The 26,113-nt window shown below is 51.7% G+C and overlaps 1 protein-coding gene across 5 annotated transcripts in view; it reads right to left on the minus strand.

The window, feature by feature from the left end:
* The window catches only part of ECE1 (endothelin converting enzyme 1), a 114,000-nt gene that overhangs the window by 35,591 nt on the left and 52,296 nt on the right, over nucleotides 1-26,113 (minus strand). For all 5 annotated transcript variants that reach the window (XM_066375325.1, XM_066375326.1, XM_066375327.1 and 2 more), the window contains 4 exons: nucleotides 17,639-17,780; nucleotides 11,967-12,179; nucleotides 1,675-1,796; nucleotides 943-1,089 (listed from right to left, as the gene is read on the minus strand). In XM_066375325.1, the coding sequence (XP_066231422.1) occupies nucleotides 943-1,089; nucleotides 1,675-1,796; nucleotides 11,967-12,179; nucleotides 17,639-17,780 (624 nt within the window). The remainder of the gene's footprint in view (nucleotides 1-942; nucleotides 1,090-1,674; nucleotides 1,797-11,966; nucleotides 12,180-17,638; nucleotides 17,781-26,113) is intronic.

A 26,113-nucleotide genomic window follows, 5' to 3' on the forward strand; every position in this document is an offset into this window, starting at 1 on the left:
GATTGGAGGTAGTTGGCCCTGGGCGCTGAGGATGGCTCCATGGCCTCTGCCTCTGACACTAGAAGAGCTAGGTTGCTGAGCAACAGAGCAATGCCCCAGATGGGCAGAGCATCGCCCCCTAGTGGGCTTGCTGGGTGGATCCCGGTTGGGGCACATGCAGGAGACTGTCTCTCTGCCTCTCCTCTCACTGAATTTAAAAAAAAAAAGTTACTGAACCTGTCTGACCCTCAGGTTATTTATCTGGAAAACGGGGAACATCTAATCCTCAGAGCTGGAAAGGGGGTTCAAGGAGAGAACACCAGGAAAGAGGCTTGATGAGTGCAGGGTGGGGCAGGTGAGGATGGTCAATTTCTGACAGTTCCTATCAGAGCCTTATGACTACAATTTGTCAGACCTAGAGTAGGTGTTATTATAGTTCACTTGAGTGGTAAGCAAATTGCAGCTCAGAGAGGTTGAGGCACTCACCCAAGGTCACACAGTAAGAGAGTAGCAGAGATGGGTGGAAACTCAGCCTTCAGGACCCCCCCGCCTGGCACAGGCTGTGGCAGGGAGAGATGGACTCAGCCATTCCAAGCAGAGCTACAAGGCTGGAGGCTGAAGTAGGGGAGGGACCAAGATGTGGCTCCAGCTATACCTGGGGGTTCACATCACTCCTGGAGCCCACAGGGACCAAGGAGAACCTGGAACACTCATCAGTGCTGCAGTGACCCCACCAGCTACCCCAGGAGACAGCCTGCCCTTTCAAAACTTCTTGCCTGTAAAGATCCCGTGATTGGGAGCCTCTAGCCATAGCCCAGGCTCCGAACCAGAAGCCGGTTTGCTGGCCAGAGCAAGTCCCTCTCCATCGGCCCCAAGCCGGCCCCAAGGCAGCGCTTCATAAACTCAACCCAGGCCCTGAGGTGAGGTCCTGCCCCTTCTCCCTGGGACTCCAGGGCGGTTCACCTGGATCACGTTGCTGTTGGAGTTCTTGGAATCGGCGCTGACGTAGACGGAGAAGAAGGGCGAGGTGCGGTAGTGGGAGGTGACCAGCTGCAGGATGTCCTGGAAGTTGTCCTTGTCCCAGGGCCCTGTGATGTTCCAGCCCCCGAGCTGTGGGGAGGGAGAGGAAACAGGTAGATGATGAGGTGGCAGGGAGATCTGAGAGCGAAATGTGCTTCTGTAGCTGACATGCTCTGTGACCCCGGTGTGGTCAGCTGACCTCTCTGAGCCTCAAAAGCAAATGAAAGGGCTGATCTTCATGAGGGGTTTCTGACCAGCAAGCCAGAAATCCTGAAGGAGACAAGATGTGTCCTGGACAAGTGAGCCATGAATCCGTATGGCGGCTGCTCCCTGAGTGGCGGGGATGGGGATGGGAAGATGACTTCTCTGGTACATTCTTTATTTTTTGGATACTAAATCACTTGCATGTCATTCCTACTGAAGCATTAACTCAATTGTGCCCAAAGCTCTGTATTTTATTTACTTTTCAAGTGTACTTTACTTATTTTTCAATTAGTTTACATTCAACACGTACACATACATGCATGCACACACACACACACTCAGCCCAGACACACATCAGCACACAGTCTCTCCCCTCCAGCTGGGCACTGTGGCTGGAGGTGTGAGGTAGCCAGCCCCAGCGGCAGCTGAGAGCTGAGACAGAAGCCCCAGAGGGCAGCAGGTGGGACTCACCTTCTCAATCAGCTCCATCAGGGGCTTGGCCTTGAGCTCCTCGATCTTGGTCTCGTTCATACACGCACGGTAGTATACCTGGGCCTTCTTTTCTGCTTCACTCACACTAGCTGTGGAGTTTTCTGGAATGACAAGAGGCAGCCATTTGTGACACGCCCCCACGTGCACACTCTGGGAGGCCCCGGGTGGTCTTTCTCAGGGACCTGGTTGTCAGGTTAAACAGCTAGGTCGTTGACTGTCAGGATGGCAGTGAGGAACTTGGTCAAAGCAGGTATGTGAGCGCCCCTGAAAAGCCTGGCAACTGGAGGTGCTCCCTGCTTTCAGCTGACCATGTTTCTGCCCCCTGGTGGCTGGGTTTGCAGATGTGGCCCTGCGTTGGCAGCAAGGCCACCCAGCGGGACAGTCTGCTTTCCCCGCTGGCCAACACAGGGCCCAGACATCCCCGCCTGGTGCGTGGGACGGAGACTGCCTTGGTTTTCAGATCCCGGGAGGCCTTTTTTGTGATAAAGACTGGAGCTGGGTGGAACCCTTCACGGCCTCATTCATTACGAATTTGCTTCCAGCCCGTTCCTCAGAGAAGCTGGGCATGCTCATCAGACTTCCAGCCGACTCAGGGGCCATTCGCTATTTCCCTTTCCAAATCGGGCAAGCAGCATCCCAGACCCTTACACTGGGTCACCTGGAAGACCGTCCCTTTCTCCCTGTCCTTGGGGCCCTGGTATAGGTGCCACCTGCTGAGGGCCATGGTCCTATATGTGTGAAAGCACAGGGCAAGGTCCCATCTGCACCCTGACAAGGTGACTGTTTCCTGCCACTCAGGTCACAAAGGACCTACTATGTGCCTGGGCTCCCATGTCTGAGCTTTTGCCGTATAGCCCCACTCCATACCCCACCAGAGTCCCCGAACCCCTTAGTTCCCTCCCTGGGGAACTCCTCACTGCTCCAGACACTTTTTCTCATTTCATATTTGTCTTTCCGGACCCTGAAACTCCTTCTTGTGCTTCCTTCAAAGAACTACCCCCCAATCCCTACCTCCCTCATGAAGACTTTTCTGGCAGAATGTTATCCATTCACCCACTAAACAGATGCTGACTCTGTGCTAGGCTCTGTGTAAGCTCTGAGGATGCAGACGACCACATGCTTGTCCTCATGGAGTTCCCTTTCCAGCATGAAGACATGGTAAACACATCGAGACGAAGCCCACCCTGGCCCTTCTGTGTGGGATACTGTCACACTCTCCCCAGCCTTCAGGCCCCTCTCTGGGGCCGTCTTTCCCAAGAGGTTCACTCATAAAGGCTCTCACCACTGAGCACCTACTGGGTGCCAGGCATTGGGCTAGGCACCAGGTTTTACAGACATGAGTAAGACCCACTCCCTAACCCCAAGGAGCACAAGGTCTAACAGCGAAGCGAACACACATGCACTGCAAAGAAACGACCATGAGGCGCCAAAGTGCTTTGATTAATGCAAATTGGTTTTGGAACCCAGAAAAAAGTCACATCCTTGGGTGGGGTGGGGTCGGGGGGCCTCCAGAGGACATCCTGTTTGAGTTGCTTCTGAAAGATGAAAAGTTATTCACCAGGTGGAAGTGAGGGGAAGAGGGAACTGGGTTTGGGGGAGTTGGAGAGAGGGTGAGGAACAGCGAGGAAGCACGCGGTCTGAAGAACTACACTTGGCATAGCCAGTTGGTGCAAAGGGCACGAGTCACTTCCTGCCTAGTCTAATCAGCTTTCCCAGCCTCGCCCTGAGCTCCCCTGCCCCTCAGTCCTTACCCTGAGCAGCGTCAAGGTTTTCACTGGTTATAGAGAGCATCAGCCCCTGCACTGAAGTCAGGGTGACAGTCCTGAAGAGGGGATGGGGTAGTCTGAAGGGCGATATATGGTGACAGAGGTCCAAGGACCGCCATTACAAAGAGCTATGGAGGGTTTACACAGCCCTGGAGACCACAGGCTGGCACTGCCCAGCCTAGCAACACCTGCATGTCCCCTGTACCCCCTGCAGGGGAGGGCAGGGACTTCTCCCTGCTCCTCAGATTCACAAAGCAGAATATCAGGAAAAGCAAAGGAGTCTTCCCCACCCTCTCCCAGGGGCTGTTTCTATGACAACGCCTCCCAGCAGCTAGACTCCTGGAAGGGAAAGCCCGGATCCTCACTCTATGACAGATTTGGGAAGCAGCGTCTGGCCGGCCACCTGTGGCTCTGGCCATGACCCTGAAATGTCAGGGCCAGCTCCAGGGGAGGCGAGCTTGCGCTCTGGCCCCTTCGAGGGCCTGGCCTCCCTCCCCCAGTGCCCCAAGGCCACTGAGATAAGAGGCCCAAGAGAGGCTCCAGGGAGAGACTGGCTGTACTCATTACAGCAACTTCCGGGCAGCCCCTTCTCTGAAACCTGGTCCAATCCCCAAAAGGTCACTGGGATGAGGGGGAAGCTTCCAGCCCCCTCCGCTCTTTCGTGGAGAGGCTGCCCCTGAGGAGTTCTCTTCCTCCCAGCTCCACACCTTGGGAGTCACGTCCACTCATTTTGCCACAAATGTCAAGTTCTTGTGGTTTGGCGGTTGCCGGGCTGAGTGTGGTGCCCATAAGGTCTACAATCTGGTGGATGAGACAGACAGACAGCCACATGATGGTCACGAAGGCCTCTGACTGCACAGTGGGGCGAAGGCCATGAGAACGAGCATCCCCGAGGCCTTGAGAGGGGATGGCGGGGGAGGCCGGGATCCCTGCCCGAGTGCTCAGGATGAGCTCACTGTGCAGCGGACGCAGGGGCTGTGCCTGGGATGCCTCTTACTAGTCTGTGTGCTGGTTGTCCCTGTGCCCCAGCACCTGCTGGGCACACAGAAACGCTCAGCAGTTTGTTGAAAGCACAGAGCCCATGCCTGCCTCTGAGAAGGAGGGACACCATATCTGGGGGCCGAGAGGGTGAGGAGGCCGGCGCCGCTTGCACAGGGAGGCAGGCAGGGCAGGAAGGGACGGGAGCGAGGGTCCCACCAGGAGTTAGCGTTCATACCCCCACATTCCCATGCTGACGCTGCTGGGGCAGGACCCCAGGGGAAGAGACAGCCCCACCTCCCATCCCTCTGCCGCCCTCTGGCTGAGAGCCTACCGGGACGGCTGCAGCCCATTCTCCCACCTTGTCACAGGGCACCTACTGCCAGGCACCGGGGACAAGAACTGAAGGGAGATGCCAGGTGGGAGGGCACTGGAACAGACCATGCGAGCGAGCGGCAAGGGGGTCCGGGCCAGGTGGCAGCGGAGAAGGGAGGAGAAGCAGTGAGAGATGGAGAGAGAGGAGTGAAGCACACGGCCAAGGGTCCCTGGCCTGAGCGGGGATTGCTGCTGAGGGGGCGGAGCACCGGGCACACATGGGGCAGGATGGGGGGTGGAATAAGCCACTCAGGTTTAGACATTTTACGTTGAAGGTGTCTATTAGGCATCCAAGTAAACTCTGGGTAGGGATTTATAGAGCTGTGTCTTGAGCTACTTGGAGTCCCATTAGACAGAGGAGTATACAAAATCCTTAAAACTGCTGAGGCCCCAGACGACTCATTCTCAACAGGGGCAATACTGCCCCCAAGGGGAAGAGAATTAATTCTAAGGGGGCAGAAACAACTTACTCTGTCTATCTGTACATACAGCGTATCAGTGTTTTTCAACCACCGGTCAGTATATGGTATGTTTGTGGTATGAACATTTTAGGAGGAGGCAGTAACGAAAACGGTTGAGAAACACTGCTCTGGATGATCTGGGCCCCGCCACCTCCCAGCTGCCGCCTGTCTCCTGCTCCTTTCCCCAGGGCCACCGTGCTCACTGTTCCTGCTGCCTGCCACACTCTTCCCCTCACATCCATGTGGCCTGTTCTCTCACTACATTCAAGTTTCTGCTCACACATCCCCTCCTCGGAAAACCCATCCCTTCTGGGCCTCCTCTTCCCTCTCAGGCTCTGCGTCCTCTTTGATTTTTTTCAAAGCCCTAACTCATCACACTCATATTATTTTTTTTACTCATTTATTTGTTTACCGTTTGTCCCCCCTGCCGGAATATAACTCCACAGGAAAAGACTTTCTCATCCCTTACGCAACGCCCAGCACCTAGTGATGTCTGGTACAGTGTACAATATATAACTGCTAGTGAATGAGTGAGCGTTATGGGTGCTCCACAGAGCTATCGATTGCTTTGGCCTGAGGGAAGAAGCTCGGGTTCCAAGTGAAATCAGCCACAGCCTGCTTTTTAGGAGAAGCTTGCTTTCAAGACACCCTTGCTAGGTTTACTTCCCAGAAGCATGTTCCATGGGGTCATGCAAAGAGGACTCGACAGGGCAGTTCTCGGGAGTGAGTCCAGGCTACGTTTTGGAGATGGTGGCACTGCCAGAGCCCCATTGGTATGGAAATAGTTTGGCAGCCCAGGGGCAGGCAAAAGGGCTCCTGGTTGCCTGGGTACTTCCTTTTAGGGACCCCGAGTTCCCGAAACTTCCTCAGTCACTTCCCCAAAGTCCCCATGAGGAAACACAGCACACCATTTAATCGGCCCACTTCTTTGTCTGGGAGTTTATATCGGAACAGCCTCTCCCACGTCACACCAGGGAGGAAACCAATGCCCAGGCAGCTGCCGAAAGGGGGGTCCCTGGGAATTCTGGCCAGGAGCACGGGGCCCCAACTCCACACCAGGGCAGGACCAGTGTTCGCCTGAGATAAAAACCAGACTCAGCTCAGACAATCCCAGCCCTCAGGAGCCCCATCCTGTGAGGGGATGTGGGGAACAGATAAAAAGAATGGTGCCTTTTTCTGAAGAATCAAAGGACTGATAATAACCATCACCATTTCCTGGTGCCTATATCAGGCTGGCGAGCCTTGTGCTGAGATCTTTTCATTGCCATGCTGACACCCCGAGGTGCATATTATCACCTCATTTCAGGGAACAAGCCTAAGGAAGCAGGGCTCCTGTGTGTGGCACTGGCAGGTTGGAATGTTAAATTAACCCAGGCATTCTTCAGCCTCCTTGAGAAAATGAACTGCTTCCTCTGTGTGCCCGTGGCTGTGCGTGCCCGTGGCTGTGTGCGCGCGCGCATCTTGTCATAACAATTTCCACCGGTGGCCGTTTTTATCATGCCCAGTTATAGGCAAGAGGTTGGGTAACTTGTCCAAGGTCACCCATGTGAGTAGCTCAGGCTGCCAGGGCAGGAGCCTGACCTCTCCCTGCCTCCCTGTCCCTGTCCTTGCCTGCAGGCCAGCTCGGAACCCAGAGGAAGCCCTGAGACTGTGCAGCCCCCGCCTGGAAGTCCTGGACGCCTGCGCCCACCCTCAGGGGCAGTTCATTCATCAGTCCATTTAGCCATTCCCCACACAGGAGAGGGGGGCCCACGGCTGCAGACACGATCCTGGGTGAAAAACCTTTCCCAGAGTTCCCAGATTGCACAGGAAGGTAAAACTACATTCGACAGTAAACACTGGAAAGGCAAATCACAATAAAAACATATGAGATGTCACAGGATGACGTGCTTAACTGCGCAGTTGCTGACATGGACAAATTTAACGCTCCTGGAATGACTATGCGTTTCTCAGTGGGACTCCTGTCAGGGGTGGAAGAAAGGGAGGCCACTAACTTTTTTTTTTATGGAATCTGTATTTGCTCACATTGTTACAACAAGCAGGTATTAATTTTTTTTTTGCATGTATTAATCTTTTTTTTTATTTTATTTTTTTATTTTTTTATTTTTTTTATTTTAAAATTTTTATTTTTATTTTTTATTTATTCATTTTTAGAGAGAGAGGAGAGAGAGAAGGGGGAAGGAGTAGGAAGCATCAACTCCCATATGTGCCTTGACCAGGCAAGCCGGGGTTTTGAACCGGCAACCTCAGCGTTCCAGGTCGACGCTTTATCCACTGCGCCACCACAGGTCAGGCGCATGTATTAATCTTATAATATGAGATAGAGTAAATACAACAGGAACACAGAATGTGACTGTAGCTCAAGCCAGGAGAGGCCCTTTGGTAGACAGGGAAAGCATAAGGGAGGAAACAAGTTTCAGAAAAGTCTTGCAGGACTGAGGGTGGGGATGCAGGGGGGGGGGGGGGTTAAGTAAGCAGACCAGCAGAACAGTCTGTGCTAAAACCACAGGCTGCAAAGCCGAGGGCAAGGCCCAGCCTAAGAGGTAACACTTTCCCTAATAAACTGAGGCCGCTCTCCCGTCTCCCAGGACGACAGCCCCAGCTGGCAGCTTGCTTGGGTGGGCAGCAGCATCTCCTGGATGAGGCATCGGTGTCTCATGCAGTTGAGGCCACTTTGGCCTTCCAGCCAGCAGGCTGCAAGGACATGCCACAGTGGCCCTTGGCCTGGCTCAGCCACCTGCTACAGATCTGCCTGGACTTCCTCTGAGGAAGCCAGGGTGCAGTCCCTACTCAGAGAAAGGAGAGGTCTGCCCAAGGTCACGTGTGAGCTGACTGCAATAGCTGTTCTGCGTGGCCAGCTGACACAGCGCTCACCAGCACCCTGAATGTCCTCTCTGCCTTCCACCTGGGAAAGCCCTCCCGGCCAGCCTGGACAGCCTGGAAAGCCCCTGCCGGTTCCGATCCCCGTCAGCTCCCTCCTACAGCCTGCCGGCTGACCCCCGTGCCTTGGGGAAGCTGAAACCAGCCGGGCCTGAAGCCCAAGAATGCAGTGGCCCACGCTCTTGAATTTTTTGTCTCCCACTCACCTGCCTCCTGACTTTTCAGCAGTTTCCAGGTTCCAAGGCCCACGGGCAAGGGGCCATTTCCAGACTAGTTCCCGGGAATGGGCTTACAGGGGAGGGGACCCCAGGATGTACCTTCTGGGGAAGTTCTTGGTCAATTCGACATGGGGTGGCCCTAGCTACTGTGTCCACCAGGCCTGGGGAGCTCAATCAAAAGCCACAGGGGAAAGGAGATGAATGAACCACTGTGGCCGCTCCGTGGCCTCTGCGTGGTAAATCTGACTCAGCTGAGTCAGCACAGATGGAAAGCAGATTTGAGGCCCCACAGCCCTGGGGCTGAATCCCAGCTCCACTATTGCCTAAATAATACATTGCCTTTGTATCTCTGAGTCTTATCGGTAAGACGGGCATATACAGCCTACACCACGGCTTTAGTAAAATACAAGTAAACAGCCCAACACGGTCACGGGAACGCCCCACACCTCCTTCTCTGACAACTGGTGCCCATCAGTGCTTCCGTGGGAAATAAAAGAAGCCCGGGCAGGAACTCATCTACCACACCGAGAAGGGCAGCTCTGCCTTGCTGAGGGCGCTTACCGGGAGCCAGGCTCTGTGCTAAGCACTCTGACCATCACAGGCAAGTCAAAACTCACAGGAACCTGGTGTGCTAGGCGGCATGGTCATTCCCATTGCACAGATAATGAAACTAAGCTGGGCAGAAGCTGGTTCATTTGTCTGAGGCCAGGCGGGTGATAAGTTAGCATGCCAGGGCTGCCTGACTTCAAAACCCTACAGTGTGGGTTAAGACCAGACCTTGGCCCTGCTTCCGGGGTCTGACACATGGGTCTGGCTGTTCCGTGCCTGCTCAGTGCAGCTCCCTACCCCAGACCTTGACCTTCAGAGACAGGGTGGATGGAAGGCCAGAGCCCAAGATTTGAGGCCACTCCTCATGCGCTCTGCCACCCAGGGGGTAGACCCGGTCCTGGCACAGAAACAGGGTCCGCCTAATAAGAACCGGCCCTAAAACCAGCAGGATCAGGCCCCACAGGGACCATACACAAGAGTCAGTTCTGGGCCTAACCGGGAAGTTACAGGGCCTGCCCATCCGCTTTCTTCCCATCCCATCTTGGGGCTAACTGCTCCCCGGGGCTGGAAACCCTTTCCATTCTGACTGGCAGTGCATCCTTGGCATAGTTACTTAACTTCTCTGAGCCTCAGTTTCCTCATCTATAAAATGGGAACCACAGTGCCTACATCCCCGGGTAGCTGTGAGGACAAAGGTGGTGGGTCGAGCCTGTACAGTGCACAGAACCCAGCAGACACAGAGCCAAGGTCAGTCTCTTTCCCCCGTTCCTTCAGACCCTCCACGCTCCGAGCTCCCTGCAGGCTTTCTCCAGCAAGGTGGGAAGGGACCACACCTCTCCCTGGACTCAAAGGAGGTGGTGCAGACAGGGGACAGGACACATGACCAGAAGTGAGGCAAGCCCCAGCTCTCCCACCTACTAACCTATGTTGCCGACCTGTTTCCTCATCTATCCAGCGCTTCCTAGGTTCTACCCTTCAGGATCAAATGGGATGATTTATACAAAAACCCCTCTGTAAACTATAAAGTGCTGTGCAAAAGTCAAGGGTGAATAACAGTGATATCAACATAAACAGAGCTGCCACAAGAGGCCAGGCCGATTCAAACAAAGCACTTTTATGTATTTTTCCATTTAATTTTCATAACCTGAAGAAGGCATAGTCCCCATTGTACTGATGAGTAGCCCAGAGAGGTTATGTAACTGACCCAAGGTCACACAGTAAGTGGAAGAGCCAGAATTTGAACCCAGAGGCACTAGCCCATGTTGTTATCTTACCTGGACTATTCCCCCTCCTTGGTTGACAGTGCTTGCCCAGTTCCTGGCTGTGTCTTTAGGCACTGGGGAACGGACATCCCTGAGTTCCAGTCCATCTACCACAGATATATTTGCCTTTTAAGCTTCTAGTTCTGAAATGAAAAGCTGTGTCCCCTTCCAAAGGCACTTGGGTGGCAGAAAGCAGGCAGGGGCTTCGCTGTCCTTGACATGCAGAGTGGCAAACATCTCCATCCAGTACCCTGCTCTGACCCTCAGGAAGACAAGCAGGAGGCTGTGCCAGCGGGCGCTGCCATGGGGTCCTGCCAAGGAGCTGCTGGGGGCCAAGAAGAAATGGTGGGGGGGCTTCACCCAGCTACAGTGTTGCCCCCTGGGCTGGGAAAGCAAGGAAGGCTCCCCTTTTATCGAAAAGATAGTTGCCTGAAATTTTTAACTGACAAATTGGAAGTTTTCTGTCCCTTTTTGAAGACTTGTCCCCTTTTAGGCATTTTCTTCTATTTTACCTATTTGTGAGTATCTTTCTTAAGGGTTCTTTTTTTTTTAAGACTTAGTAAGTAATTGTCAAATCTAAGTTCCCGCATTGATGGATTAGTTGACTGGCTTTTCATGATCTACCTCTCCCACCATTTAGGGTCCCAGAATGGGGTCAGCAGGAGAGAGCTGGCAAAGTCTCAGCGGCTACGGGTTCCAGTCAGGACCTCTTTGTGAGACAGCACTGAGTGTTATGGTTTCACGTGGAGGACCCCAAGGGGCAGATGTTAATTCAACAAACATTATCTAGGGATACAGCTGCAAACAAGACAGATGTGGGATTCTAATCCATGCACAAATCCACCAACACCCAGGGCCACTGGACGAAGGCCTCACAATGGACAAAGAGAAGAACTTTGATTAGAGGTTTACCTTGCAAGTTCAATAATCAGGAGGCCAAGGAAGACTGCTGCCTACAATGAGTAACTCTCGGCTAAACCACTGTTAGAACTTTTATCTGATCACAACCTTAAAATCTGATCTAGTATGCTCAGCCTTGATGCTTTTTGCTCACAACAGGGGTCCCCAAACTTTTTACACAGGGGGCCAGTTCACTGTCCCTCAGACCGTTGGAGGGCCGGACTGTAAAAAAAACTATGAACAAATCCCCATGCACACTGCACATATCTTATTTTAAAGTAAAAAACAAAATGGGAACAAATACAATATTTAAAATAAAGAACAAGTAAATTTAGATCAACAAACTGACCAGTATTTCAATGGGAACTATGCTCCTCTCACTGACCACCAATGAAAGAGATGCCCCTTCCAGAAGTGCTGCGAGGGCCGGATAAATGGCCTCAGGGGGCCGCATGTGGCCCGCGGGCCGTAGTTTGGGGACCCCTGGCTCACAACTTACAAAAATCAGAGTCAAGAATACCAGTCAACAACGTAAACCGCAGCTTGAAGCTGCAAGAGCAAGGATCACAACTGCCCGTATTTGTGCACCTACTACGTGCATACACACCATGTTCACACTTTTCACGTGTGCGCTCTAGTTCTCAAAGCTCTGCAGTTTGGGTAATTAGTCCTGCTTTACAGATGAAGAAACTGAGACTCAGAGAGGTAACGTACTCAGGATCACACAGGTGATGGGACAGGCATCCTAACCCATTTCACCTACTCCAAAGCCTGTGGCCCTCCCGTTCGGCCGAGCTCCTCCTCTGACTGGCCTGGCCAGGTGGGTCCTGCTGACAGGCCTCCTCTGCAGCCCATTCACTGGGCCCCCCGCCGGGTGCTTACCGAGTAGGTGCTTGATGATGGCTTGGTTGTGTTCCCAGAGGTTGCTGAACGTCCCCCAGCGTGAGTGGCCATCAGGCACAGGATTGGCTTTGATCCAGCCACCACAGGCATAGGTGAAGAAGTCCTGGCAGGGGTCCACCGTGGGGTCCATGGAACTCAAGATGGAGCTGGTCACTGAGACACAGGCCTGGCTGAGGCACACCCGGGGGGTTCCTGGCAGAAACAAGGACAAGAAGCGGGTGAAAGGCGGGCAGGGAGGAGGCTGCAGGAGTACAGGGCAGGTGGCCCCCCTGCCCCTACCCTGGCCCTGACCAACAAGACTTGGAGCTGGATGGCCACTAGACCCTGCCAGAGAAATGACCTCAGTAGATTTACGATGTCCTGGCTTATAAAATGAGACTTCTGTTTAGTTGTCTAAAATCCTTTCAATGAAACAAGGCGTTTCTCTTAATATTCACTGACTTTTTATGATTCCCTGGTGTTCAACAAATTCATTCACTCATTCATGCATTCATTTGTTCAACAGGAAAACTACTTAGTATCTTCCAGGTTTTTTGCTGAGGGCAGTGTGTGTGTATATGTGTGTGTGTGTGTGTGGTATGTGTGTGGTGTTTGTGTGGTGAGTGGTGAGGGATGTAAAAGCCCTTTTCTTCAAGAGCTAAATCACTTAGTTGGGGATACACACATTATAAAGGAAAAATCAAAAGACAACAACAGTAGGAGGAACATCTGTCATTCATTCTACAAACACAAACTGAGTATATTCAGTATGTGCCAAACAAGTAATGCACATACTACAATACCTGGACTTAGGAAGAAAGGCTTTCAAGAATAGAAGGAACTATGAAAAATCATTTCCACTGAACACAAGGCAGGAAAGTGACCTCACTGAATCCTCAGAAAACAAACAAACAAACAAAAAACAACGCAAACCTAACAGATCATTTTGCTTACAGCCGTTTTTACATAGAGGAAACTGAGGCACAGAGAGCAAAGCACCTCGCTCAGTGGCCAGTCGGATCTGAACCCCACCCTCTCTCTGCTCTGGGCCTGGAAGGGAGCTCTCCTGGTGAGAAGCCCGCAGTGAACTGCCAGGAGGCAGGGCAGCCCCACCTGACAGGAGCAGCCTCAGGAGGGATAATAGTTGGTGTAGGTGGGCAGTGGGCAGGGCTGCAGATCCTTCAAGTGCCCCCCCCACCAAAAAGTGAGAAACCAGCTTCCTCTGAGCTGGTTCTCACCAACATGGGTAGAGGTGGGAGGGCTATCCGAAGGCCAGAGGCAAGAGCTGGGGGCTGGACCTCTGCCTCAAGCTTGATTGGTGGGCTCCAGCCAAGGGACCAGACTGGGAGCAGCCTCCGTGGCGGCCGTGGCCCAGGCCCAGGTAGCGAGATGAAGCCGACTCTGCAGGAGAAGGAGGCCAGAGATCCAGGCCGGTGACTCAGAACAGGCCCAGTGGAATTGTCTGTTGACACAGCTGTGCTGGTGATAAGAGGGACTGTGCACTGAACTCAGCCCTGCACCAGCTACTTCACATGTGCGTGGTCTCATTCAGGCCTCAGAACAAGCCTGAGACACAGGTGGGATGCCCCATTTAAAGACGAGAAAACTTAGGCTCTGAGTGAGTCAGGAAACAAGGCCAGGCAGCTGCGTGGCAGAGCCCAGACTGAAGCTAGCTCCGTCCTGCTGCAGTGACTACGGCGGGGGCTTCCGCCTTCCCTCATCGCCTCTTTGCTGGTCACACCAGGGGCTGCCGTGGCCCTTCTGGTGAGTTCGGCCTCTCCCCTGCACTGGGAGGAGTGAGGCAGGGGACGGCGCAGGTGCTGTGAGCTCTCAGACCAGGGTTCAAAGACCAGCTCTCTGCTCTGGCTGTGGGCTTTGCACTGATGACTTCATCTCTCTGAGCCTCAGTTTCTCCATTTAGAAATGGGGAAGAACAGCAGGACCAATTTCCCAGGGACGATGAAACCACCTCATCATGGCTGAGCATGGGGGTTCAGCTCCCCCGTGTCTTAGGGACGAAGGCTGCCAGGCCAATCTTTAGAGAGCAGGAACAGCGCACCAGCCGGCTGGTCAGCCTGTAGGCTATTAACATCTGATGACAACTGCACAGTCCTGCAGGCTGACAAGGGTGCTGCACAACAGCACCAAACTCAGGGTGACTCTTCTGAGGTAACTACTTGTTTTGAGACGCCTGTACAACAATTCAAAATCATCTAGCCACTAGGTATGAAAACAGGGAAAGGAGATGGCAGGAAATAGGCCCCACTTTAAACACCTCTAAATCAGATCATCTTAAGCAAAGGTGCATGGCCCACTCCCCACCAGGGGAACGTACCGGAATCTTTATGGGAGGTGGGGGCAGGGGAAGAGAATTTCTGTGCAGTTTGAAAAAGCCTATTCACTATTACGATATAACTTCACATTTGGAAGAGGAAAAGAATACCTATTGTTTTTGTACAACAAACTACAGGAAGTAAAGGCTGACAAAATCTTGACTGCTGGGAATGCCCAGAAGACAGAGTATAAGAGGGTGATCCCCAGAGAGCGAGATACATCAGAATGTGTGTGGGGGCGCGCACACATGTGGGGGGAGGCGGAGGGGAGAAAGATTGATTGGTAGTCATCAAAAGGGAATTTGGGTACAAATCAAAGAAACCAGGCCCCAAGAATTAGCCTGAGTTCTTCACTAAGCACCGTAAGCACCCAGGCGTGAGGTCAGGTCTCCATGTGGTACTTAGGCAATAAGCTTTGCTTGCAGATCCTTTATCAACTATTCCTGGCCCAATGAGTACTTAATGCATATTTGATTAAATGACTGTTCCCGGGCCCTTCTCATACTCAGGCTCCATCTCCTTGGGGAAACCTTCCCAGACCCTCATTCTTCCCTGTGCCCCTTGACCTCCCAGGTGTCAGAGAAGCGAGCAAAGACTAAGCTGTGTCATGGCCGTCTCCCTGTCTACCTCCCCCACTAGAGTGTACACTCGAGGGCAGGGCCAGCATCTTACTTGCTTTTATACTTCCTTTGCCCAGCATTGTACTTGGCACTTAGCAGCTGTCCAATATATGTTTGTTGAGTGAATGAATGAGTGAGTGAATGAAAGAGCTTCGCCCAGGACTTGGGAGACTACCTGTGGAGGCAGGAAACACTTCTGCCCTTTGGAATGTGCATGGACACTCGAGAAAGCAGGAATAGGTCCCAGATCCCGGTCACAGACACTTGTCTGGACAGTACCTAGCATTGATTCTAAGACACTTCAGAATATTTTCTAGAAGAAGTTATTGTTTTGCTGCTGCTGTTTATAAAACACCTGCAAGTTTCTAGAAAGGAGGGTGCAGCAGGAAGGTGCATAAAGTGCCCAGATATAACTTAGAGGTATGTCTTTCAGAACCCACAAAGAATTTGCTTTGTCTGGCCTTATGTTTGCTCAGATGTGGCCAGTGCCAGCACCTGCTGCTGGGTAATGAGGTTACTGTCAATATCTGTGTGGCCACTGCTTTCCCAGGCCCAGGCAGCTGATGAAAACACACGGGTTGACTCAAGGGCCACCTGATTGTGGCCCAGCTCCACCCAGAGTTCCTTTCACCCAGGTCCAGGCTGAGAAAACCCTTCTACATTCCTGAGAAGCTGGGATAGAGGCAGAAACGGATTCCTTCCTTGAGCCCCTTTGTGGCCCAATCACTAGGAGCCACCCCTTGGCGGTCCCTTTCGGTTTCTGGTGGAGAAACACCTTGGGAACTCCTGGGACAGTCTCAGGGCGACACTGGCTGCTGGAATCTCACCTGCTCTCCAGGCACAGGGCCAGGAGCTGGGCAGGTAAGGCTAGGCAGGGTCCACACTGCCTGGGCAGGGTGTTCTGAACTAAAGCAGATTTAGGCCAGATCTTGCCTCAGGCAAGGTGGCAGGACAGGACAGGAGGATTCAGTGGAGAAAGGCTGTTCACAGCTTTGTTCTTCTTGTTCCTTTGTCTATTCCATCACTTATTTATTTGATGTGCGAACTATTTGCACATCTATGCCATGTAGGCAATATGTCAAGTACATATGGTTAAGACCCTGAAAATCATTAATTAATCAAATATGCATTAAGCACCTGCTGAGCCAGGATTAGGTGGTAAAGGATCTACACTAGGGGTCCCCAAACTACTGCCTGCAGGCAGGGCCGCATGCGGCCCCCTGAGGCCACTTCTCCGGCCCCGCAGCGCACTTCCGCACTTCTGGAAGGAACACCTCTTTCATTGGTGGTCAGTGAGAGGAGCATAGTTTCCATTGAAATACTGGTCAGTTTGTTGATTTAAATTTACTTGTTCTTTATTTTAAATATTGTATTTGTTCCCATTTTGTTTTTTTACTTTAAAATAAGATATATGCGGTGTGCATAGGGATTTGTTCATAGGTTTTTTTATAGTCCGGCCCTCCATCGGTCTGAGGGACAGTGAACTGGCCCACTGTGTAAAAAGTTTGGGGATACCTGATCTACACATCATGGAGGTCTTGACATAGAGTAAGCACTCATTGAAGATTTGTGGAATGAATGAATGAATGAATGAATGAATGAATAGTGCTTGATACAGGAGGGATGTAAGGATGATTCAGATGAAGTCCCCTCTCCAGGCCCCCAAACTTTTTCTGTATCCCAGTCCAGCATGGCCATCCGGGCGGGCCAGCAACTTCACAGTGGAGAAGGCTCAATAAAGCCTGGGGTGAACGCTCCCAGATCCTGTAAAGGTTCACAATCTCTCTGATGGGATGAGTGACCAGATGACCCAGTGTGTGGGGCTGGACCCTCAGAAGCAGCTCAACCAGGTGGTCAACCTGCTTTCGGAAAGCTAGATGCTGGGGCACAGGGGAGTGAGAGACCCTGAAATTGGCTGGACCCCCCACCCTTGTTTTTCACTTGGATCTGTCATTTCCAGTTCCATAAATGCCTATTGAACATCAGGTCTGTGTGCGGAGCCTTGGCTCTGGGGCCTAATGGCCTGTGGTTGAATTCCAGCTTCTTCAATCCCTCTTGCAATAACCTCAGACCACTCACTTAGTCTTAACTGCCTCAGTTTCCTCATATGTAAAATGAGGCCAAAAGTAACCACACCTCAAAGGGTTGCTATAAAGAGAAAATGAGATTACATTTGTAAAGAAGAGGTGTGGTATTTGGTCCATGAGAAGAATTAAGTAAACAGAAGCCACTATGGCTGTTTTGTTGGAACTAAGGATGGTGGGACAGTGCCAGCCTGTATGTCTCACAGCCCACACATCCTAACAACAATAATACCCACAGTTAAGGTTAAAGAAGTCCTAGTAGGCACCAGGTATGTGCTATACATGATCTCTAATCCTCAGAGCCATCCCCACACTGGGCACTGTTTTTGCCATGCAAAGTAGAGAAGACACTGGCTCTGGGAGATTAAGTGACTTGTCCAAGGGCATAAGGATGCAAAGTTGCCAGGCCAGGATTTAGACGCATGTCCTTCTGACCCCGAAACCTTCACACCGCCCATACCGCCCACCTGCCAGGCCTCAGGCTATGTTAGCAATCCGAGTCCGCCAGACCGATCTCTGTCCGTGGCCTTGGAGGCCAGTCCAGTTCCAGCTCCAGCAAGGAAGCCCCCCTGCACAAGTGGACAGAGCTGAGGGCAGGGTGAGGCGAGCCCGTGAGGAAACACAGAGGCACCTACTTGTCTGGTACTGGATGCCCAGCACTGCCACACAGGCCACCAGTCCTGCCGCCAGAAGTGCCACCAACAGCACCAGCCGCTTCTCCACCTGGGTCCGCGTGGCCCAGCATCTCTGGCCACTCCCGGGGCTGTGGAAGTTCACCTGCAGCGAAGGAGGCAGGAGGGACGGGGAGGACGTGAGCCCAGGGCCCCCACACCCCAGGAGGAAGGGGCTGCGTGGCAGGCTCAAGCCGCGGGGAGACATCAGGGTGGCCCTCCTGCCTCAGGGGTGGTCTGGCTCCCACGGACCGGGTCCTAATCCAGGAAAGGAAGCACCACCCTGCTCAGCCACTCAGATTTACTCCTAAACTTCAGAGAGTCAAGTGGCTCAATCTAGTCTGGACGGTGTTTTTTTTGTGTGTGTGTCATTCGATATGGGTGGAAGGAAAAAAACAGCTTTCCCCTGTTTTTCCAGTAAGGAGTTTAAAAAAGAACAGGATGTTTGGACTTGCAGGCATCCAGTGAGTGTCCAGCTGGGCTCTCCTCAAAGCCCTAGCATCACAGGCTGGGACAATACACCACAAGGATGACGCCACCAGAGCTCACACTTCCCAGGAGCGTGGACGTCCTCAGCTCATTAAACCCAACAACCCCAAGAGGGCTATTATTAGTTCTCTTTCTGACAAATGAGGACATGAAAGTCCAGAGAGGGAAAAGACCCTGCCTCTCGTCACACAGCTGAAGAGGCGAAGCTGGAAACTGACTCCACGTCTGTGATTCTGGAGCCATCGGTGGGTCAAAGATTTGAGTCTTGGGAAGATGTCAGGGGAGATGCTATGGAGAAACAGCTTCATCCAGGCAGGGTCCTCAAAGAAAAGAAAAATGTCCCCAGCCTCATAGTCTAGCTAAACAGGAAGGGAGTCACAATGAGAGGAAGTGGAGGGCGTGGCAGGGCCTTAGGGGCTGAGGAGGGACTCGCTAGCCAATAGCACTTAGGGACCTCAGCCTGGGGGCAGCTCAGGGGCTCCCCTCTGTTCTACAAGGTTACTTCCTGCAAAAGCCAGGGCCACGATACAGGAGGGGTCCCCTGAAGGTGGAGCTCAGTTCAGTGTCATCATGGCTGTGTGTCAACAGCTGAGCACCAACTCAGGGCCACGTGTGTGGCAAAAACTGAGAGGAAGACAGACTCTTTCATTTTCAGGGAGGGGCTCACAGCCCAGCAAAGAGGCAGATAAAGACACAGACTGGGGTGGGCAGTCAGGGAAGGCTTCCTGGAGGTGGAGGAAGCCTTCAAGACCCACCTGGGCTGGGTCTTGAAGAGTAAGATGGAGCTGGCCAGGTGAATGGGGAAAGAAAAGGGCATCAGGTGGCAAGGCTTAGATCCTAAAGGGCATCTATAAGCTGGTTTAAAGAATGTGGGCTCCAGCCTGACCAGGCAGTGGCGCAGTGGATAGAGCATAGGACCGGGATGCGGAGGATCCAGGTTCGAGACCCCGAGGTCACCAGCTTGAGCGCGGGCTCATCTGGTTTGAGCAAAAAGCTCACCAGCTTGGACCCAAGGTCGCTGGCTCGAGCAAGGGGTCACTCGGTCTGCTGTAGCCCCAATGTCAGGGCACATATAAGAAAGCAACCAATGAACAACTAAGGTGTTGCAACGAAAAACTAATGATTGATGCTTCTCATCTCTCTCCATTCCTGTCTGTCTGTCCCTATCTATCCCTCTCTCTGACTCTCTCTCTGTCTCTGAAAAAAAAAAAAGAATAAAGAATGTGGGCTCCCACCAGCTGGAGAGATATGATTAGATTTGCCCTTTGGAAAGGTCAGGGTAGAGCAAACGAGGCTTGGTGGCAGGGGGTGGGGAGGGAAAGGAGCCACCAGGGAAGCTGAGGAGACCCAGACTCTGACCTGCGGATAACCCACCAGCAGCTGGGGCTGGGGCTGCCCCGGGAGCTAGGTCACCAAAGAGTCTCACCCTGGCACTTGGGAACCTAAGGCTGGTCACCTTGGGGAAGAAAGGGCACTGAGTGGCCTCATGGTCATCATTAGGTATTTTCTGGCCTGGAAATAACTAAAAATTGTGCTGCATCAGAGAAAGGGGAACATTTAAGAACTCGTGAAAAGGAAACTTGGGTTCTCAAAGCGAGAAAAGGAACTTGGGCCCAGTCATATTTTCCGTGGAGGTCCAGGAGGCTTAGAAACCGAAGCAGCTATGTCAGGTGGGGGAAGGGTGCCACCTTCTAAAATCCCTGAAGAACTTGTTTTAAAATGTTGAGAAACAAAGATTCTGACGGCACTACTGCTCTAACGTTAGCGCTTGGGCTGAGAGGGCTTGGTGTGGAGACAGAGAGCCGGGTGGCGCTCTCGCGCTCACAGCATGTAAGCTTTATAAAGTCTTCTTACACAGTTTCCCTTGTATTCAGAGGGATCCCAAAGGATATGAAGCAGGCGCTGACACTTATCCCTAGTTTTCCTGCTAGTCCTGCCCTTGGACTTGTCTCACCTTCTGCTTCCTGCTCTAAGCCTCTCAGTGCCCCCTGATTATAGCTTAGCTCGTGGGGGAGGCGGTGAAAGGCAGAGAGGCAGGGAGGCCTCTGCCTGGCGCTAGCCCTGGGAAGCTGGGGGGCACAGCCATCAGGCTGAGGGAAGCAGGAAAACCTTGCCTTATGTGGGCAGAGCCATACACAGTCCAGGCGAGGAATCTGAGGTGCAGGAAGAGAAGAAAAAAAAAATAATGAAAGGAAGGGAGACAATGAAAGGAACAGAAGGAAGGAGAAAAGAAAAAAACAAAAACAGAGTAATAATGGCAGCTAATATTTGAGTGCTTTCTGTGTGCCTGGCATCATGTTCATTCTGTTTTGTTGCTGGGCGGTTCTATTCTACTGTTCAACATCCCTGAGAGGAGGTACTTGCATTAGGTCCAGAAGAAACACAGGAAGGGGCAGAGGAAGAGAGAGACGAGCCAGAACGACCATCTCCCAGAGCCCACAGCCTCAGCCCAATGGCCATGCTGTCCCCAAGGAGCAAAGTGGAGCTGAGTCTCATTGTTGGGTGGCAAGCAAACACATGGTGTTCACTGTAAAATTTAATTAGATTTAAGTCAGAAACAAATTAGAAATTCATAATTCCAGGAAGACATGGCAAGTGGAATTTGAAAATCGGGTTTTTATCCTTTGTGATGGTCTTTGCTCGACTCCTACTGCCCAGCTGAGGGCCTCTGGGTTTTACTGGACAAGCCCCAAACCCATCTCTGAAGGAGGAAGGAGTCCAGAGGCACCCCCCTGGGGCAGCAGAAGTCACCTGGAGGCACTGTGCGCTGATCAAGAGCCCTCTCCAGGTTGGGGGTCCAATTCCCAGTGCCACGGATAGGGCTGGGGCTGCAAACGTGAGCCGCTGGCTGGTCCCTTCTCCTCTCTGAGCCCGCAAGGAGTCCCGCCCTGCCTCCTTCAGAGGACCCGGCAAGACAGATCACAGCAAGGGGAGGAGGCAAGTGGTTTCTCACGGTCCTTTTGGAAAGGAGGGCATGCCAATGTAAGGTAGGAGCAGGAGTGGCGGGCAGTCCACTCTACTCTGGGTATGTGACCACTGGCCAAGGAGCAGAGCTGACGCTTCGAAGACCATCACTGTAAATGCTCAGCTCATTAGTGGGTTTAATATTCCATTTATTGTCATGGAGGCAGAACAGAGAATGAGACAGAAAGAAACGAGTGCCCTCAAAAGAGAGCGGTGGAGGGGGAGACAGGAGAGAGAGAGAGAGAGTGCAAGAGAAACAAAATGCGAGGAAGAGAAATAGTGGAGCTGTGTAGCCCGAGTTCCCAGGGTTTCCACGGCCAAGGGAACAAAGCCCTAATAGGGATAAATATTCAGTTACAGAAGGGAGCGCCCGGCTCACCTAGGCTTACAGCAAGAACGAGTTCTGCAGGCAGTGCTTCAGGGGAGATCGGGCTGCCACTGTCCGGGGCCCAGGAGACTAACCAGCAGCAGAAGGGGTGGGAGGCAGGCAAAGCCCAGTATTCAGACAAAGCAGGGAGTCAGGAGGGACAGCAGTGGCTGAACCACAGCCAGGCCTCCCAGCAACCTGGGCTTCATGGAGCAGCACACAGGAGTCAGTCTGGCTAAGGGGTTGGCAGGGAGCCCAGCCCCGGGAGCCCAGGAGCCTGGCCACCCCACGAGGGCTGGCAAGGCAATCAGACTGCCTTTCTTAGAGTCAGTCTTTCAGAGCAGACAGACGAAGACAGCTTGGCCCTCCACGAGGGTGTTGGGTTGGGGAAGTTTCTTCTGGAAGTTTCCATATGGTGGACTTCTGGCTGAAGCCACTGGGGCCAGTCCAGAGCAAAACTGTTAAGTCCTCTGGTCCTCCCATCTCTTCTTGGTGCCCTACCTGTCCCAGGACCCCAGGCCAGACTCGCCCAGTGACTGATAACAGCCGAAAGGAGTTCCTGTTGTGGAGGACAGAACTTGAATCTTAGCAGGAATCAAAGTCTACACTCAGAAGGAACACTCTCAGGTTCTCTTTGCTTCCCCAAGGGAACGCCCAGCTGCCAACAGCACAAGAGAAAGGGCACAAAGCTGGGGAGTCAAAGGTCGCCCTCGACTTTACCGAGACCCTATGTGTGGCAGTGGGCCACCTCGGGGCCTTTGTCTCCTAGCTTTAAAATGAGGAAACTGGATGAGGTCCCAGGTCTGACCATCTCAGATTCTAGAACAACTCTAAGGCCAAGTGTAAGTCTCTAACAGGTGGATGAAGAGGAAAGGACCTTCAGGTAGGTGGAGAGGTCTTTTCAAAGGATTGAGTGGGACTGTCCCTGAAATCACCTTTGAAAGATAGCCTTGTGCATGGCAGGGAAAAAAAAACGAGAAAACTAACACTAAGAATTAAATATAAAATATAAATATGATATAAAAAAGCTTTTTTTTTATTTTTTAATGTCTATTTTATAGATTTTAAAGAGAAGACAAGAGAGAGCAGGAAAGAGACGAGAACATCTGTTCCTATATGTGCCCTGACCAGGGATCGAACCAGTAACCTCTGCTGCTTCAGGACAATGCTCTAACCCAGTGGTCCCCAACCTTTTTGGGGCCACGGACCGGTTTAATGTCAGAAAATATTTTCACGGACCGGCCTTTAGAGCGGGATGGATAAATGTATTACGTGACCGAGACAAGCATCAAGAGTGAGTCTTACATGGATGTAACAGAGGGAATCTGTTCATTTAAAAAAAATAAAACATCGTTCAGACTTAAATATAAATAAAACAGAAATAATGTAAGTTATTTATTCTTTCTCTGCGGACCGGTACCAAATGGCCATGGACCGATACTGGTCCGCAGCCCGGGGGTTGGGGACCACTGCTCTAACCAATCAACCTACCAAGCCAGGGTGCTTTTCTTTTTCTTTAAAAAATGGATTGTTAGAAGTAACTGGATGAGTTCCAAAGGTTTTGGTAAATAGTCATGACCATTTACTCCCCAGTTAGGCTGCAGGGGTAACTTAGCTTTTTCCTTTTGAGGCGCTGAAATGGTGTGTGCCGGGGTGTGGGCAGGCCAGGCAGCGAGTCCAACCAGAGCACAGGCTTCCAAGAGAAAAGCTATGACATTTAGGGCATCACTGAGATATCACGCCTGGTGAATTTGGATGATAACACCTGAATCCATTTTCTGTGCGCTGTACCAAAGGCTTTCACCTACATTGTCTCATTTCAATCTTTGCAACAGCTCCAAGAGGTGGATTAATAGTATTGACCCCATTTTGCATGAAAAAAGCTGTCTAAATGAGTTGCTTTCAGGTCTCAGAGCCCACGAGAGGCAAAGCTGGGGCTCCATGTTAGAGCTATCTGGCTTTAAATTCTGCACTTGGCCCTGGCTGGTGGCTCAGTGGAGAGAGCATTGGCCCAGCGTATGGACAACCTGGGTTCGATTCCCGGTCAGGGCACACAGGACAAGTGACCATCTGCTTCTTGCCACCCTCCCCTCCCCCTTCTCTCCTTATTCCCCTCCCGCAGCCAGTGGCTCAATTGGTTCAAGCATGGCCCTGGGCACTGAGGGTAGCTCCATTGGAGCGCATCAGCCTCAGGAGCTAAAAATAGCATTGACCCCAGATGGGGTTACCCTGTGGATCCTGGTTAGGGAACATGCAGGAATCTGCCTCACTATCTCCCCTCGTCTCACCTTAAAAAAAAAAAAATCTGCATTCAGTCCACAGTGACAAATTTTGGTGAACTGCAATGAACTTGTGCCTAAAATATGAGGTAAAGGAAAAGAAAAGCCCTTTAAGGTGAGGTACAGGTAGAACTTGGCTTCAGCTAAATTCCATACTTTGTCAGCGTATTCAGTATGAAAGGTGGCAAGTTTGACTACAAGATGGGCGCTTTCATTTGCTAGCATCCGTATCAATAACTACGGGGCTCCTAGAACCAGTTAGCTTCAAATTCTTGAGAAATCAAGTAGCTTATTTTTAGAGCTGCCCTGGCAAGAGAGGGGGGTTTGAGAAGACTGGCTCTTTTTCTAAAAGCCTAAAATTGAGGAAGCAGTTGTGTTTCTAGCAACCAACTCATAGGAAATTATCCAAAAGGCTGAGAGATGGTCAACTGCAGTGCTGCAGTTATCGGGCCTGCTGTCCAACGCTAGTGGATTGACTAAATATATCATGATCTATTGGTGCCGTAAGGTAATATGGTTTTTAAACAACACAGAAAACTGTTTATGAAGTGGCATTAAATGAGAAAAGCAGGATGCGACATCGTGTCCTTTGAGTCAGCTCAGCTATGTTTAAAAACATATGCTACCTGCAAATGTGAAAAACCGGAAGTTATTACCTGAGAGCATTGGGATTACTGTTTCTTTTTAAAAAAATCTTTATATATATACTGGATTCTGTTTTTCCACAAATGAGCATGCAAAGTCTGTACATTGGAAAGAAACCTTAATGATTAAAAACAAAACTTTCCTTCATAAATGAAGGTGGATGGGGTCACGACTCTTAGAGGAACACACATTGGACTAGTTCACATTTGCTTTGGGGAAGTTGTGGGGGCTTAAGTTAAGCCAGACTGGGTACCCACAGAAATGCCAAAGTCCTTAGGGCAACCTTTTTTGGCTTTTCCTTTATAAAAAGTGGGGTAACGTATCCAGTTAGGGTTAAGGGCACCAACACTGCACTCCAACCCACAAGACAGGCTGTGACAGCAGGAATCGCCCTAATCCCGCCCAGACTCAGCTTCATCATCTGTAATAGGGCCACAGGGCCCTTACCTCATAGGTCATAAAAACAACAATCATAGCAGGCCCGTAATATTCATTACATCCGCTTTCTCCAGCTCCCATTTTACAGATGAGGCAACTGCTGTTTAAAGGGATTAAGCAGCTCACCCAAGATCTTGAGAGAATTTAACTCTGAGCCCGGGGCTTCAGGGACTGATCTGCCTTCCCTCTGCCAGGCAGTCTCAGGGGGATGGACGTACTCTGTGACCTGAAAAAAGGCTATACGCATGTGGGCCGCTATTATGATGATAACAACATGGTACATTACTTTGTTGTGAATTCCAAATGCTTTTGTGCTGATATATTTAGAACCTTCTGTGGAAGATGAGACTGAAAAAGATTGCTGATTAGATTCTGTTTTGATTTGTGAAGGGAAAAGTGCCTGCCACAGAAATCTCATTTCCTGCTGGATTTAGCCTTTTACAAAGTGTCCACAGGGAAGAGGTTCTAGACAGACTGGGTTTGATTTCTCAGTCCCTGATTCATAGCTCTGTGACCTAACGGGGGTTATCTTCCCTTTCAGAGCCTCAGTTCCCTCACCTGTAAGTGGGAACAGTATCCCCTACAGCTCAGGGGATGGTCCTGAAGGTTAAGCAGGACATAGGTAAGGGTACCATATCCCATTCAGGGTCAAGAGTTCAGATCTCCCTGGACCTACTTCACTAGCCTGAGGGAAGGACTCAGTCGATGCTATTTCCCTTTATTAGTATTATTAGTCCAGCTTGGAAGAGGTGTACCCGAGTAGGGTTGGGCCTGCCAGCTTGAGTTTCCATGCACCCTAACCTTTCCGTCCAGGTGGGCTATGGTTTGGTGTTAGTTCAGCGGGAGGCCCCCAAACACCCCCCAGTGCCTCCCTCCGTCAGCCTGGCAGAACTCCTCCTGGGCTGAGATGCCCCAGCTCTTCTCTCTGCCCCGGGTTTCTCAGGAGACAGATTGCAGAGCCCTGCTGGGCATCCTTGACATTTCCAACTCACTGTTACCTACCTGCCTAAATAAGAACCTAATTAGGGTCAAGGCCCTGGTCAGGACTGTCCCACTCAACCCCGCAGGGAGGGACGGGCAGAAAGCAACTGTGCTCACTGTTGTGCCACAGGGCAGGGAGGTGGTGGCTTACTGGACCTCATGCTCACTGTTGTGCCACAGGGCAGGGAGGTGGTGGCTTACTGGACCTCATGCTCACTGTTGTGCCACAGGGCAGGGAGGTGGTGGCTTACTGGACCTCACAGAGGCAGATGCTGG

The sequence above is a fragment of the Saccopteryx leptura genome, chromosome 3 (genome assembly GCF_036850995.1).
Source record: "Saccopteryx leptura isolate mSacLep1 chromosome 3, mSacLep1_pri_phased_curated, whole genome shotgun sequence".
NCBI lineage: Eukaryota > Metazoa > Chordata > Mammalia > Chiroptera > Emballonuridae > Saccopteryx > Saccopteryx leptura.